Genomic DNA, 17,311 nt, shown 5'->3' on the forward strand with positions numbered 1-17,311 from the left:
TTTTTTTTTTGAGTTGGAGTCTCACTCTGTCATCCAGGCTGGAGTGTAGTGGCACACTCACAGCCACCCCAGCTTTGACCTGCTGGGCTCCGTTGATCCTTCCGCCTCAGTAAATATATACAGTTATAAACTGTCAACTATACTTCAATAAAGGTAGAAGAAAGAAATCCTAGCTTGATATGGGATCACAGTGGCTTTCTGCTGTGTCAAGGCTTATTTGTTTAGTTGCTAGATCATAGGATGCAGGGAATGGATGGTGTGGGTGAAGTTTGAGCAGGTGTTTGTTATGATGAGTACTTACCCATTGCTAAGAAAATGCTTAACAACTGATATATATAGGCTATCATTTTTATCTTATTAAAAAATCCTTAAAGGAAAACTGTGAATTGAGAGTTCTTGACTTCCAAATTGTTTTCTGAGCTTCATCAGTCCTTACGCTAGCCACACATTTATCTTCCATTACAGACAAAACTACATGTACATAGGGTTTACATGTACATAGGGTCTACATCTGTCATGTTCACCTATCCCCAGTACCTAGAACAATACATAGAAGATGGTAGGTACTCAATAAATATTTGTTGAATGAATCAGTGCTGCTAAGCCTTGTACAGTATATGTAACTTCAATCACAAAGTCAAGGTCCATACATTTCCTATGTTCTATCTGAACTCCTAGGACATTGTAGCTTCCATTTGAAGGGTTTGGAGTGGAATGTTAAAAAAGCTGGATTTGATAAGTCAGTCTCCAGGTGAGGCTAGCAACTTGTTTAGTTGGGGTAGGGTAATATGTTGCATATCTAAAAGTTGCCATCCCCCCACCATTCTCTGTAACAATCACTCACATAGTTACTTTAGATGTGACTGAATTAAAATAAACTTCTCAAAAAAATACATGATATGGAAGCACTGACATATCAGTGGTATTATTTTCATATATGTATATATTATTACATATATGTATGTATTATATATCTGGGTCTATATTATATATTTGCATACATACATTAAAGCTACATTGAAGAAATAAAATTATAATGATTTCAAGTTTTTAAGATAGGAAGAAATTTATAGATCAACCTCCTCATTTTATAGATACGAACACGATACAAACATAAAGCACAAGATCATAAGATTTGCCCAAAGTCACATGTCAGTTAACAAAACATCTGAACTTGGACCTAAGACTCCTGATTCCTAATTTAGAGCTCTTTTCCTACCCCATGATGCCTTTCTAAATGATCATGGCAATTGTCCATTCCACTGAACACTAACATTGCCCTGTGTTAAACACATGTCAGCAAGGCCAGGCCTCTTTTTATCATCATGCTGATGCTATGGAGAAGGGAGAAGGCCAGGGTTAATGGAGCTAATATAATGTCTATTGATGATGCTAATATCATCTTCATTTTATGTATCACCTTTTGCAATGATCTTGAAGAGCAGTATTTAATTTGTAATTTAAGGAGAAAAAGCAGAATCAAAACAAAGAAGTTTCCTTTATCTCTATTAATTTGCTTTGTTCAGTACACCCCAGAGGCCACTGAATTTTTTTTATAAGAAGATTACTCAGTTTTAAATCACCTCCCTGATTGGGTTCTTGCCACTTCTTTTATAGCCCAACCACTCTATGATCTCAGACATTAAATCTTTCTTTAGTCCAGACTAATATTTCTTACCCAGGAATTTGTACTGTTGAATCTTGATGAATTACACTGCAAATGCAGAATTTGTAATTCACAAAATTAATGAAACTGGGATCGTTTGCTTTAGATGACAGAAAGCCTACATTTTGGAAACTTCCTGACTAGAAGGACCTTGTTTATCAGAAGTTACTGACAGCCAAACTTATTAACCATTAAAAAATATTGAAAAATACGTGGCAAGATAGCTAATTTGGGGATCTGGGGATGTGGAATAAGAGAAGCATTGGACATGCAACAAGTCACTGTTCCAGAATTGGTTAGCAACAGAAGGGTCATTCTGGGATCTGTAGAATACACACAGTCTACTAATGTAAATGTTGTTGGGTTTTGTCCCCATCCCATTGAGAAATAATTTTTTATTTTTTTATTTTTTTTGAGATGGAGTCTCACTCTGTCGCCCAGGCTGGAGTACAGTGGCACACTCATGGCCATCCCAGAGTCGACCTGTTGGGGGGTGGGCCCAGGTGATCCCTCCGCCTCAGCCTTCCAAATAGCCAGAACTACAGGTGTGCACTACCACACCTGGCTAATTTTTTGATTTGTTGTAGAGATGAGGTCTCGCCAAGTTGCCCAGGCTGGTCTCGAACCTGTGGGTTTAGGCAATCATCTCACCTTGGCTTCCTAAACTGCTGGGATTATAGGCTTGAGCTACTGCACCTAGTCGAGAAATGATTTTTTTTTTTTAATTTGAGCTGACAAATTGGTGGTTGCTTTCTAAAAATTATTTTATTCCAAAGTTGTTAGCACACATATATTTCTTGTGAACAAGGGAAACCTGTTACCCCACTCTCAGTATGGTAAGGATTAATTTTCTCATCTGTAGATCAAGTATCCTTCCTTCCCTCTCCTGAGTCACCTTCTTGAGTTTTTTTATTTTTTTATTTTTTAGAGACAAGTTCTCGCTATGTTGCTATGTTGTCCAGGTTTGAGTGCAATGACTATTCACACAGTCTATTCACTGCTCTCTAGCCCACTCCTGGCCTCGAGCAATTCTCCCACCTCAGCCTCCTGAGTAGCTGGGACTACAGCTGCATTCCACCATGCATGACTTCAAATTATTTTTAACTACTGGATGGAATTATAACATTTTGAACTGGTTTGGACCTTACAGGTCACCTGGTCTGCCTCCTTTTCAGGACCAAACCAGCTGGGAAGAAGTAGGCTAGAAAATCAAGAGCAGTTTATTCAGCTACTTATCAGAAGTTCTAGGGAAGGACATTGTAACGTTTGTCTGACAGGAAGTTTAAGAACCATGAGGGTTCTCCTAAACTTTTTCTACAATCGACAGTATTTTTCAAATTACTACTCAGAAATGGTTTGTATAAATAATGTAATTTGTGTCTCTTATAATTTTAATGACAAGTATATTTCATTTCATTTGAAACACTATATTAAGCAGATATATTAAAGGATGGTTTTTTTGTTTTTTTTTTTGAGTTGGAGTCTCACTGTTGCCCAGACTGGAGTGCAATGGCCACTCCCGGCCACCGCAGCCTTGACCTGCTGGGCTCCGGCGATCCTTCCGCCTCAGCCTTCAAAGTAGCTGGAATTACAGGCATGCACTACCACGCCTGGTTGATTTTTGATTTATTGTAGAGATGAGGTCTTGCTGCCCAGGCGGGTCTCGAATCCGCGGGCTCAGGCAATCCACTCACCTCAGCCTCCCAAAGGCGCGGGATTACAGGCTGAGCCACCGAGCCCGGCTTAGAGGATGGTTTAACAAAATATCTAAAATGTTGCACTGTTGATACTCTTGTTGAACATAGAAAACATTGGGATTTTTGGCTACACAAATTCATTTACTAAAACTCACATAGTTATTACTATTTGTATAAATGGATGTGAAATGCTTTACATGGATTAGCTGATCTTCTCAAAAGAACCCTTTATAATAGACACTATTACAACTTTTATTTTACAGATGAGCAAATTTAGGCTTAGAGAAATTAAGAAACTTGTTCATGGTGTTTCTGCTTATAGTGTTGCAATCAGAATTCAGACTCAAACAAACTGACTGCAGAGCCCTGATCCTTCAACCTGTCCATTGCCGATGGGATGAATGCTCATGTTCCATAAGCTCAGTTGACTCATTTCTCCCAATTCTAAGTTCATTCCATTTACTAATATTTCAAAAAGAGAATACCCAGTTTCAACTCAGAATTACAGAGGATTTTAGAAAGCTATTCAATCTCTGCTCTGAATGTCAAGTCAATCCAGGTCCAGTGTGGGCCAGCCTCACAGACACTCAACCTCTGCACCTTCCAATAATCCCCAGTTGAGAGTCACCACCCAGCCTGTGCTCCATGAAGATGTCATCTACAAACATGTCTTTTCTTTTTAGTGAATTTGCATTCTCACTGACTATCCAGTTCTATAACTAAACTTCATTTTTTAAGCAATGTTTTTAAGGTTCTAATGGGTTTAGTCTCCAATTCACATTGTCACAGGGACCTGTTTTTATTTTTTGTTTAGTTTTCTTGGGTTTTGTTACATTTTACTTTGTTTTGTTTTAGTGTTTTTCCCCTCTCTCTAAGTAATATAATCTAGAGATACATGTATTCTCTGCTCTCCAGCTGCCCAAATTTAGTTTTAGAGTCCTTCCTACTTACAGTAGGCATTTTATTTCAATTTTTCCTATTTTATTTCAATTTTTCCTATAAAACGAACAAAGTTAACAAGATATACCTAAGATAAACAACCTTCAGAGATTATATTTTTGAAGTGCAACATAGCACTTACTGTCTAATTTCACCCCAAAAAAATAAGCACAGTTGGAAAAGTACATATTGAAATATGTTGAGCAGAAAAAGTGGATAGGAATGGGAAAGAGTGGGTAGGAATAGGAAAAAGTAGAAGAAGAGAGAGACAAGTACAATAATTGTCTTGATTTCTAGTAGATCAGAAGGCAATTTTTACCTAGGCTATTCTGTCAGGACTATACACAGATTCGTGAGAAAATACAGAGAAGATGGTGACAACAAGAAAATTTTCTGGATGACAAAAAGCATCTTAATTGTTTCAGAGCTGGTTGATAAGAAAGGTCACAGATTTTTAATAGCTTATGAATACACATCAATCACAGACCAATGGATGAAGGCCAGTTTTCATTTAGAAGGGGGATTATGTTTTTTTAAAAAAACAACTCTTGAATGTCTTTATATTTTTATTAACAAGGAGTAAAAATAGAAAAGTCTGTAGTAGGTAGATAACACAGGGAGACAAGTTATGGTAAATTGCATACGGTTATACTTGATCCACTTTACGTTCAGTTCCACTCAGGATATTATACTTGAGTGCAAGTCTTATTGTGAGGCACAAAAATGATAGCTTTAGCTTCGTAAAATTTTGTTTTAAATGCCTTCACTAAGACACATGAGTATTGAGTTATCTTTCCTTTATTTTCTTTTTTAATTAAGCACAGTGGAAACTTTAGTCCTGAGCCACTCCACTCTGTCTCGTTAAAGCTTGTTACTCACTGGTCTTCTTATTGAATCCCATAATGGGAAAGTGTTTATTGGGGCATGGGGGAGAGATTGTTGCTAAGCTGCTAATGACACCATATGTGCCCAAATCTGCATTCTTATTACTCCTATGGGTCTGCAATATCATATCCACATTTGCTATGCAGCATACATGATGGCAGTTCTGAATTAATCAATTGTTATGCAAAAAGGCAGCTATTGGGTATTCCTAAGAAAAATCTTTATGTATAAAGGAGCACCTAGTGTGGCCTATAAATTAAACCACTTAAGAGAATTAGCAAGCAGTAGAGTGCTTCGTGACAACACAAGACTGCATCATCCTCGTATGTTATCTTGCTGATACCATTCCAATTATTGGCCATGGAGAGTTTACGCTATCATTAAGCAATTGTGTAGTGTACCTGGTCCAGCTGGTTCAGCAATATGAACTTATCCAACAAAAAGTTCAAGAAGGAACCAAGTATGATTCCTTACTCTTTGCCTAAGGAAAGGAATTGATAGGTTTTATTTTGGTCAAGGAACACCCATCCATTATAATCCCATATACAAAATAGTTATTTCATAAAACCATTAGTATAATAGTAAAAGAGTTGCTTTAGGTGCACTGAGCCATCTCCAGAATGAAATTTATCTTATTTAGTGCCCTAGGAAATACAGGGAAGAGACCTGGGTAATTACTGTAATGGATAAGAATGAGGCTTAGAACTGTCCAAGAGAAAATGCTCACAAAGCAATCATTCCTTTCATGTGATTATAGGTTCACCTTTTCAGGTGCTTCCTCTAGGTCATTTAAGTAGATCATTCAAACAGACAATGTGGTTAGATGATTAGATGTAGCTTGGGGTTGTTTATTTGAACCTGCTATTGTTTAGTTGTCTTTATCCTTGATGGGGTTTCCAAAAGTCAATTCAAATTTATCTTATCAATGTGCCCATCAGAAATAAAAACAAACCACCACTTTAATGATATTTCAGTTTTTGAACTGTCAGTGTTGAAATGACCTATGTTATAACTTGACAAGAGGAACGGATTAGCTATAGGTAGCTCAGCCTTGAAGATTTCTTCTGTTTTTCAGGCCCCTGTGGCATTTCTATAGCATCAGTCTCACTACACATCTAAGCGCTAATCCCCTCTGAAGCAGATCCATTTAATCTTCTCAAGCCAATGCCCTTCGTCTTAGAACTGCTGGAATAAAGAAGAGGAAAATTGGCTTCTCCTATTCCTCAGGATCAAACTAAACACCCCACCATTTTCACCCTTCTGTTCCTGTCAATGAGGCATGTGTAGGTTATTCCCTCTGGCCGTGATTCTCAGACCACAGAAGCAGCTATGTTCAGCAAGGATAAAGACCAATGGTCAGAAAACTACCCAATTCTGGTGTTCAAACTCAGAAAACATGGATCTACAAGCTCTTGTTTCTTGACAGTCACACGATGCAATTTTTTTTTTTTCTGAAAAAGGCAATGGATGTTTAGTTTGTGTTTGCAATCTGATACATGCACTCCTTGCTATTGGCAAAAAATGGCCTAATCTTACTCTCACCACTCTTGGGGCATTTTTTTCCTGTTGAGAGCATCTAGGTGTGGCCATCTGTGAGTGCATAACACTAAGGTTCTATGCTCCAGTCACAAATGACCAAGCAACAATCACACACAAATATTAAAGTGATCATTCAGAGCTGGCAGCTCTATCTCTAGGAGAAATACAGCCCTCAGGGACAACAGAGGAAACACAGATGCTTTGTTAAAATAAATAAAATCAAAGAATTATAGGTCATCCAAGAGCTAAGCAATGTCATTGTTAAAACTCTAAGAGAAGGTGGGAATTGAGGAATTGCTTTAGGGCCATGTTTGGCATCAAGGAAAAAAAATTAGGATGAAGAAAATTCCCAAATTGCAACATGACCTAGATCCTTCATCAAAGCTACAGCTCCATAGAGTTGTTGCCAAATGCTATTTTAATCAAAGCCAACCTTCACTGGAGCTCTATCCTGAAAGCACAACTATTTTCACCAAGAGCACTCTGACAGAGTACCAGTGAGAAGCTCAGAGTGATGCTGGCATCACTGAACTGGATGCTGTTCATTGCTTCCTGCAGAGATAGTAAAATGTTATTCATGTTCATTAACAATGGTAGCCATTCTCTGTCTGAAAAAACAGAACACATCCTGGCTACAGACTCTTATAAACACACCCCTTTTCCCACTCATATGAAAATATATCTCAATCACTTATGATTTCATAGACTTTACCCTTTCTTTCTCAAAAAACTTAGTCACTATAGCTATCAAAAGTCTCAAATCAGGCAATGGCTTATGCCTATAATCTTAGAGCTTTGGGTCTAAGATTTGGGTCTATGGTGGGAGTTCAAAACTAGCCTGGGCAACATGCTACAAGATAAAAATAAAAAAATTAGCAGGTGTGATGGTGCACATTTGTAGTCCCTGCTACCCATGAGACTGAGACAGGAGAATCCCCCGAGCCCAGGAGTTCAAGGCTGCAGTGAGCTATGATCGCACTACTGCACTATAGCCTGGGTGATAGAATGAGACCCTGTCTCTTAAAAAAAAAGTCTGATCATATTTGACAGATATATTAATATATATACAATGAAGGCTAGAAAAACCATGCTTATGTGGAAAATAAAATTCCATGAAAAGAATAATAGATTGGATTGAAGAAAAAGGCTCACATGGCATTTTCAACTCCTGAGGGGATTTAACAGACATCTTATCTCCAATTCTGAACACATTCCAAGTCTCATTGTCTTCCTTGCTATTTTATTTCCATTACAGGAAAATGAAAACAGAAATAATTAAGCTTTTCAAGTTTCACAAATACATATGCATCTGTGATGGTTAATTTTGTGTTAACTGGACTCGGCCATAAAGTGCCCAGATATTTGGTCATATATTATTTTAGGTGTTTCTGTGAGGGTGTTTTTGGACAAGACTAACATTTAAATTGGCAGACTGAATTAAGCAGATGGTCCTCCATAATGTGGGTGGGTCTCATACAATCAGTTGAAGACCAAAATAGAACAAAAGGCTAACCCTCCCTCTGAGTAAGAGAGAATTCTCCTTCCTAACAGCCTTTGAGTAGTAACATCTGGTCTTTCTGCCTGACAGCCTTCATATTGGACCATCAGGTCTTCCTGGTTCTACATCAGTCTGCCAATCTTTGGGCTTAAACTGGGATATTGGCTCCATAAATTCTAGACTTGCCAGTCTTCATAATCACGAGTCCATTTATAGAATAAATATCTTTATGTATTTCTCCATAATATTCTTTATTTATGTGTTTGTATCCTATTGGTTCTGTTTCTTTGGAGAACCCTGACTAATACCACACCTCAGATTTTATAGTTGGGATCTAGGATTGTCAGTATACTCTCAGTGTTGATAAGTCCTTTCAGCCTTAAAATTAACTCTTACTTAACTGATAAATGACTAGATATCACAATAAAAGGGCAACTAGGTAATATTTATGTGTTGATATTGAAGATTACTGCCATGATTATAAAAAAATTCAAGCAGTAGCCAAGTAGTTATATTCTCATGGCTCTTTAGAAAACATATGAGCTGGGCTCGGTGGCTCAGCCTGTAATCCTGCTCCTTTGGGAGGCTGAGGTAAGTGGATGCCTGAGCCCGCGGGTTCGTGACCCACCTCAGCAACTTGGCGAGACCTCATCTCTACAATAAATCAAAAATTAGCTGGGTGTGGTAGCATGCACCTGTAGTTCCAGCTACTTGGAAGGCTGAGGCAGAAGGATCGCCAGAGCCCAGCAGGTCGAGGCTGTGGTAGCCAGAAGCAGCCACTGCACTCCAGTCTGGGCGACAGAGTGAGACTCCAACTCAAAAAAAAAAACAAAAAACGAAAACATATGAAATTCATGACCTCAACCTGTATTGATTTAAAAACATGGCCACATATTTGGGCATCCTGTGGCCTAGTGAAGTTGACACATCATAGGCCAGGCGTGATGGTTCATGCCTGTAATTCTAGCACTTTGGGAGACCAAGCCAAGAGAATTGCTTGAGTCTAAGAGTTCGAGGCCACCCTGGGTCATACAGTGGGACACTGTCCCTCCAAAACCAAAAAATCAGCTGGGTGTGGTGACACATGTCTGTAGTCTCAGCTACTCAGGAGGCTGAAGTGGAAGGCTTGCCAGAGCCCAGGAAGTTAAGGCTGTGGTAAACTGATTGTGTCACTGCACTTCAGCCTGGGTGACAGAGACACTAAAAAAAAAAAAAAAATCACCACAGATGTATATGTATTTGTGAAATTAAATAAAAGCTTAGTGCATTTCTTGAGCCCATTCATGGTCTTAGTTTGGGCAGTTGCTTTTAGCAATTCATTGGTTTACTAAATGAACCTTCATATGGACATTGGCCATGTGTAGTTTTAGTCACACAATAGTGGTTTTGTGAGTATTCTGTTTGTATTTTCGTGTAGTGGAAATAAAAACATGTCAAAAAAATAGTCACACCTCAAAGTTATGTTTCAGAAAAGTTTGGTGGTTTTCAGGGGTGGTCAGAAATACACTTTTAAAAACATCCTGTCACTGAGTTTGTGTTCAGTTTCCTTGCCTTTAGGACAGGGGAAGGCATTCTAAAGAAGGTAAATGATTGATATGTATTTATGGGACGGCATAGCTAAACTAAAACTGATAGCTAGGTTGTCTTCTAGCACAGTCCTTGCATTGTATCAGACGCATGCAGGGCAATCAGTACTCATACTAGCATGTAAAGTTATAATTGGCTATTAATAAGTATTCATTTCAATGTATTAATCATTTTAGCCAGTGTATTAACCATACAGTTTTACTATGAAAATACAAGTTAGTATGTGCACAATTGCCTTTGAGGGTACCCAGTCATATCAATGCAGAAAAATAACTCAACTTAGATATTTCTTCCATATTGTCATTTTCCCAAATAAGGAGTGACATATATTCCTGAAAAGATCACAGACTACTCAGCTATGGTATTTTTGCTGGATATTTCCCAAGGAATTTTCCAAGAAAGCAAGTTAGTTCTAGAGAATAAGTATATTCTTGGTCTTATTATTTAAAGATCTTGGCAAAATCAATATACCTCAGCTCATCTGTGTGGATGAGTAGAACAGGGATTAACATTTATTGAGCACTTACTCTGTGCCATGCAACTTAAAAATGTCTTTTATGATTTAGCCGTGCCAAGTAAACAACAGTGGTTATCATATTTGGTACTTTTAGTGAGAGAAGGTAAGAATTAAGTGATGAAGTAGGTAAGGGAAAGCATTTGACTCTATTTGATCCTCCCTATTTTCTAACCAAGGCAAACAATCCCTTGGAGATGGTAATGGTATGATCTCAGCAATAAAGCAAAGCTTGGGAGTTGTGAAATGAACATTATATTTCCTACTCTATCAGACCAGTGTGAGCCACCCTCCTCCTCGGGCATCACTCTCTCTCCCCCAACCATTTGTATAAGATTAGAGTTACACCACAGGCTCCTTGTGATCAGTATCAGAATTTCACCAAACATAAAAATGACAGCTCCTAAAAGGAACATCTAAAATATTTTTAAAAATTATTCATCTTAAGTCACGATCTTAGATGAATAAGTATACACATTTATAAATCTCATAGTGATAAAATATTTAAATTTTTACCATCTCTACTAAAAATGTGTTTGTTTACTTTCTTAGACTTTCTACCCAATTTCCTTTTGCTATTGGCACTTTGGCTTTCTGCTATCTTATTTAACCATATTAATGGCTATGGCATTCTTTCTTGAGATACATGAATGATATTATGAACAAACACTGAAGATAGAAAACAGAAAGTTGTTACCTAGGATGCAGAGACCATCTGTGCAGTTTTCAGATTCCTGGCTTAGACCTTCACAGAATTTGCCCCCATTTCTCGGAGGTGGTGCTGTGCATTCCCGGATCCGCAAATGCTCACACTCTGGACTGCAGACTGACCATTCACTCCACACTTCCCAGCTCCCGTCCACTTCAAAGGGAAACAAAAGAAACATCATTAGAACAAATCAAGTAGCTGTCAGGAGACTCACCCCAGGACTGCTGTTGTTCTTAGAGCTGGATTTTTAAAGAAATTACCACCACAACAAAAACAAAATAATAAATCAGTTTATCTTCTCTCCATGGTTTCTTTCCTAAAGAGATAGGCTCACAAAAGCAGTGGTATAATTCTCTAGCTATTTCAGGATGAGACCAATTATCAAATTTAGGCAAGCATTTGAATTACCAGCACCTCTTTTGGCTAATATTGTCATTATCCATCCTTTCTCGCTTTTTTCATACCCATGTGCATCTTAGATAGACAGATAAATTATGTGAAGTAACCTCTGGTATCAGCCATTTCTTTGTGGGTTGACAGTTCAGAACAGAGAGTAGAATGAATTATCCTTAAGCCCTAAAAGCTTCTCAACAATAAAAAATAAAACCCAAATATATGATAATACTAAACTAAAACAGGTCAGTCAAACCCCATGACACGGGGGCCTACATAAATAGAATTTCTTGGGTCATGGATTGCTGCTGTATGTTGAAATGAGCAAACTGAATTTAGCTCCATTAAAAAGCAACCCTAGAGATTATGGCAGATGTTTTAGGCAATTGCCCCATAACCTCCTAGGAATAGTCCAACCATGCTTATGTGGGTTATTTAAGATATTGCAATTTTTAATCTAAAGCAATTAGTCAAGAGTAGAGTGATTTAAAAAACAAAAACAACTTAACTTGAAGAAAAATGTTTGAGTCCTTGTCTTGGATCTGTCAACTTATCAGCTGAATAACCCTAGGCAAGTCACATAGCCTCAGTTTACCATGTCTGCCAATGGGGGATAATAAAACTCACAACACAGAGTTAAATGATATTATGTGTATAAAATTATTCTGCACAGTACCAGGCACATAGTAAGCACTCAATAAACGTTTATTGAATATGAGTCCAAAATGAAACTCCAATAATATGCAAGTGAGAAGAGCTTCACCTTAACTTTCATTGGAACTAAATTTGAAACTTTAAAGACACGAGCCTCTAGTCCAGTGTCCTTGGACTTAATGTTCTGTAGTGCATGTGAGACCCAGGATCAATTTATTTCTCAGTGGGAGGATATGCTTTCCATAAAGAAAGTCATCTTCCATCTCATCTATTTCTCATTGTACAAATTGGGTTATGGCCAGTAAGAGATGAACAAAATATTTTATAAAAGTCATATTTGGTAAACGAAGTATCTCTCTATTCAGAAAGGAAGACGAGCATAGACTCAATGTAAAACAGAGACTCCTGTGACAATCTATAACTTCTGCCAATTGTCTGGTAAATAAATACAAAGTTAAGACTGATAAGATTAGTTGGCTGATATCTGATGATAAAGTGTCAAATTTTTGGTACCTGCTCTTTTGTGCTTGAAGACAACTTACCTAATCCCTGCTAACTATTATACAAATACATGCCACAAAATGGGAGAATCCAAGGAGAGAAGGGGGTGGCTTAGCCCAACCAAACACTGGTAGTTTAACAATACTTCATAGCATTTGGCTTATTGATGGTGAATGTTTAGGTGTCATCTAAGTATTTTAAAAATATGCCCCAAAACATTGCACAGAGGTATGTCACCCATGTTCTTGCCCTGATGGAGAGCTCCCACATTCGCATCTTGGATAAAGGCTCTAGTCTAAGATCTTGGGAGAGGGTGACTTTGGAAAAGAAGATCACATTGATTGCTTCACACCAGCTTAATAGTGGTGGTAGATTAGAAGGGGAAAGGGAATCTGCATATATCTCACCAGGACAAAGAGAAGTGCAGGTTATTTTCTGCACTGACATTCCCTCACAAAAGGCTCCACCATTGAGAGGAGCTGGGTTGGTGCAGGTCCGGGAACGTTTCTGCCATCCTCTACCACAGCGAACATTGCAGGCTGACCACTCTGTCCAGGAAGACCAGCCTCCATTCACTGAGAGAGAAAAATGGGGAGGGGAGAAAAAAAGGAGAGAGGTTTTTACTGATTGCCTACTATGTGCAAGCCACTGTGCCAGGTGTTGTGAGTTGGGCATCTAGGGACCAAGAGACTGTGCAACCCCACTGGCTGTTCCATTATGAGGCAACAGTGGGGCTTACCTAATCTAGCCCTCAGTCTACTCATCTGGAATAGGAGGGACACAGAATGTGCATTGCAGGGAAATTATGAAAAATAGCATGAACTCATCAACAGATCTCTAAAGCACTTGAAAATCCAGAGTATAGGAAGAAAATACCAGTATTTGAATTTCTATGACTTTAAGTGCTTCAAAAATAAATCCCAGGGCTCTTCTATTGTGGAAGGGAATACCTTTACTTAAATAGCTGGGAACTTCTTTTATGCAATCCCTGAGATATTCAGCAAATAGTATTGTTTGTTTTTGGTGAATTTCACATAATGAGAGAGGAGCTACTTGACAGCAGGTCTGGGAAAGATTGGGGCAGGTGTTGGGTTTGGAAGGCATGGGAAGCAGAAGTTGCTCATCTCAATTCTTCTCAAATATAAACACAATAGAAGAAAATAAACAACTTTTTATTATTTTAAAAAGAGAGAGATTGGAAATGTCACTGACTATCACACGGAAGTGTAATATTGGACAGAACAGCAAACACATGAATAGCAATAGGGATGTTTTCTCGCCTGCCAGATGGGGGAGGCAGGATAGAGAGCTACAGTGGATGGCTCCCAAGGTCTTTTCCGTTCTGATGGTTGTAAGTTTTAATAAAATGTACATTCTTCTACCTCTCTGCTTCCTGCCCTCCATATCCATTTCCTGGCCTTTGGGCTGGTCTTACCATAGACCACCACAGTGGCAGACAGGCTCCTCCTCTTGGCCACGATGTTGGCTGCCATGCAGGTGTAGTTCCCCGAGTCTGAGAGCCGTGCCTGCCTGATGATCAGGTTGTGGTCAGCCCGGGTGTCAATGTTCTCATCTTGTTCGGAGTCAATGGGCTCCTCATTTTTCAGCCATTCCACCTGTAAGAAAAAGGGAATATTTACAAGTCATTTTTTTTAAGGTACACATTTTTGGAGTTGAAAGATGAGCAGTTTTGAAGTACTGAAGAGAAATGAACCTAAATTATAGAGTAACTGCAATTTGTTTCTTTATTCCATATCCCTTCCCTTTCATTAAATTTGATTATATACGGGAAATGGATACTCAAATTAATAAGCTGGAAGCAGGAAAAGAACACAAATATCCCATTGACTTTGACCCATTTTCTAAAAATGCAATGGAAGAGAGAAAAGAGGTGACTGTAATCAGGTCATTTCATTTCATTGCAACTTTGATGATGACGATGATGATATTTCAATAATTTGTCCAAAGTGGAGCTCAGAAAATCAACAAATAAATGAAGAACTTGTACTCTGTGCTGAGAGGATATGATATTATTAGACAAGGTTTTAAGTCAAGATGTTTGCATTTAAACAAGTTTTAATAAAGGTGTAAGGATGGAAAAAGGCCAAAGTAACACAGATTTGAACAATAACAGGCATGTAAATTAAATTCAAAGCTCAACGTTCTCTAGATTTGGAGACAAGTTTCTTTGGTGATCACTTATATTACTCCTCCAGTGATTGAAGAGACATTCAGGCTCTGTATCAGGAGCCTTCCTTCTTCAGGAAGAGCCCACCTCCTCTCATCCTCTGAGGATAGCCTATTCCCATTCTGATTTGTTTTTTCCTAACTTGCCCCTGGAGAATCTATTTTCTTCTTTCCAGTTCAACCCTAATCCTTTCCTTAGTCAAAATTCTCTTTCCTTGAATATATAAGGAAGACACAGATGGAAGCCTTCTGCTCCCTAGATCTTCATCCTCCCCCCCATGTGGACATAAACCACCCAGAGTGTCTCTATTTCATCAAACATGTCAGTTTCCCCTCAGCTGACTGTATTCCTTTCCTACCTGTCCTCTGTTTACTCTACTCTCTAGTGCCTCTTGACACATCTCTTGTTTGACAACAACCATTTAGCTCTAATTATCAACATATGGAAAACACAGTAATTTCACATGTATCTTTGGTGGTGGTGGCACTGTCACTGCATTGTGATGAACTGAAATTTATCACAATGCAGTGGCAGTGCCACCAACACCAAAGAGACATCCCATAGAAGAATATGCGTCGGGGGCATTTTGTCACTCTCAACTCACCACTAGTGTAGCTAATTGTTTTAAAATAAGAGACCTCATTTCATTTTATGTTTAAATCTTAAAAATTCTAATTTATTACCAGTGAAAAGTATTGTCTATTATTTAACATTTTGGCTTAATAATGATTCATTGGTCTCTAAAATTTTCAGTACCTACTCTTAGTACCATCCCACTAATGAGAGTTTAAATATCAAGTATTATCACTATCCAAGATATACCCTAGAAAAGGTCAATCTGAGAAAACAAAAGGATACCAAGTAGTCAAAAGAAGAGCCTGAAAACTATGGTAAAACATAAAGAAGAACTGAAAAAGTCACGTAGTATTGGAAAAAAATGAAGCAAAGAAATAATTCTCATTCTGAAACCCTGAGGTTCCTGAGGGCATCGGCCTGGAGGTGTAGGTATCCATAAGCACCAGAGCCAGAAAGCATGGCTCTTTAATGAAGTAGGGCAATGCAACCAGTCTTATAACACATCTGACTGCCAGTCTGTAACATAATGTCCTCCATTTGCTGCTAACACTGTATATTTCAGTGACTCATTTATTTATTTGACAAGTACCAGAGAGATGAACCTAAAATATAGAGTAACTGTAATTTGTTTCTTTATTTCATATCTAAATATTTATTGACTATCAGAGGTTGTACTAAGAGCTGGGCAAAACAAGGAAAACAAAAGTAAGATAGCTTCTCTTTTCCTGAATCTTACATCTAATGGGTAAGACAGAAATATACATGTAAATTCGCATTTTCACTAAAAAATAAGAGTTGAGATTCATATTGTCACCAACACCTGGGATGACAAGCTTAATGTCAAGTAAATAGAATTAGATGTTTTAAAATCACCATCACTCGAATGTCACTCGTCACTGAAAAGAACGAATTGGTCTGCTTAAAGCAGGCCTGTGAGTTTTTGCTTTTCCTTCCTCCTAGGTCATAGATTCAGGAGTAAATTATCTGTTTTCTGATTAATTCCCTAGTCTTGCTATTTGTAGCATCTAGCAAGCTCTTCTCCCATGTCCCTACCTCAGTCATCGTCTTCATCCTTACTCCTCCCCAAACACCTGGACAAAAGGTAGAGAAATTCTGGCAATGGCCCACAGATAAATTATTCCTAGTGAGTAGAAAGCCAGAGAGCCCTGTGAACAGTGCCCCTGAAGACTGAAACTAAAGGACTCCTAGCAGCTGGGAATTAAAAAAAAATAGGCTTTCCTAAGGGAATCTTGGCCCAGAGAAAATTAAAGCCATAATCATCAAGTAGAGATTTGGCCTCAAATTGAAAACTTAAAGAAAAATATATCATATACAAAACAAAGTAGACCTACAGATTAGGAAAATATTTGTCATAAATTTGATAGATAAAAAGGTTAATAATATGAATGATATGAGTAAGAATAATATGAACAGCTCAAGCTCTTAAGTTGATAATAAAAACCCATCACAATAAATATGGCATAAAGATGAGTATTTAGTGCCCTGTAAAAAAACAACTAAACAGCAATTAAACAACTGAATGAACATTCTAGACCATTAGTAATAGTGAATGTTAGAACAACAATACAATGAGATTTCTTCCTACCAAAACAGCAAACATGCACACAGATTTTGTTTTAATGATTTATTTTTTTCTGAGAGTGAAGTCCATAAGGCATTTTACCTATTACTGTTTGCTTTGATTTGAATACCTGTCCCCTCTAAATCTCATGTTCAAATTTAATCCCCAAAATGACAGTACTTGGAGGTGGGGTCTTTAAGAAGCTCCATGAATAGATAAATGGGGTATCATGGGAGGGAAACCAGTGGTTTCATAAAAAGAAGAGAGACTTGACCTAGAACATTAGTATTCTCAACCCCCTCACCATATGATGCCATGTGCTACCTTAGGACTCTGCAGAGAGTCCCCACCACCCAGAAGTTCCCCACCACCCAGAAGGTCCC

General features: G+C 38.1%; 1 protein-coding gene across 1 annotated transcript in view; it reads right to left on the bottom strand.

Moving 5' to 3' along the window:
* UNC5D (unc-5 netrin receptor D) overlaps positions 1-17,311 on the bottom strand; it is a 240,857-nt gene that overhangs the window by 92,128 nt on the left and 131,418 nt on the right. The window contains exons 4-6 of the mRNA XM_021711370.1: positions 14,018-14,198; positions 12,990-13,157; positions 11,023-11,187 (exon numbers count right to left, since the gene is read on the bottom strand). Coding sequence (XP_021567045.1) covers positions 11,023-11,187; positions 12,990-13,157; positions 14,018-14,198 — 514 coding nt within the window. The remainder of the gene's footprint in view (positions 1-11,022; positions 11,188-12,989; positions 13,158-14,017; positions 14,199-17,311) is intronic.

Source organism: Carlito syrichta, unplaced genomic scaffold (assembly GCF_000164805.1).
Source record: "Carlito syrichta isolate Samal-C Ts95f unplaced genomic scaffold, Tarsius_syrichta-2.0.1 Scaffold302094, whole genome shotgun sequence".
Taxonomy (NCBI): domain Eukaryota; kingdom Metazoa; phylum Chordata; class Mammalia; order Primates; family Tarsiidae; genus Carlito; species Carlito syrichta.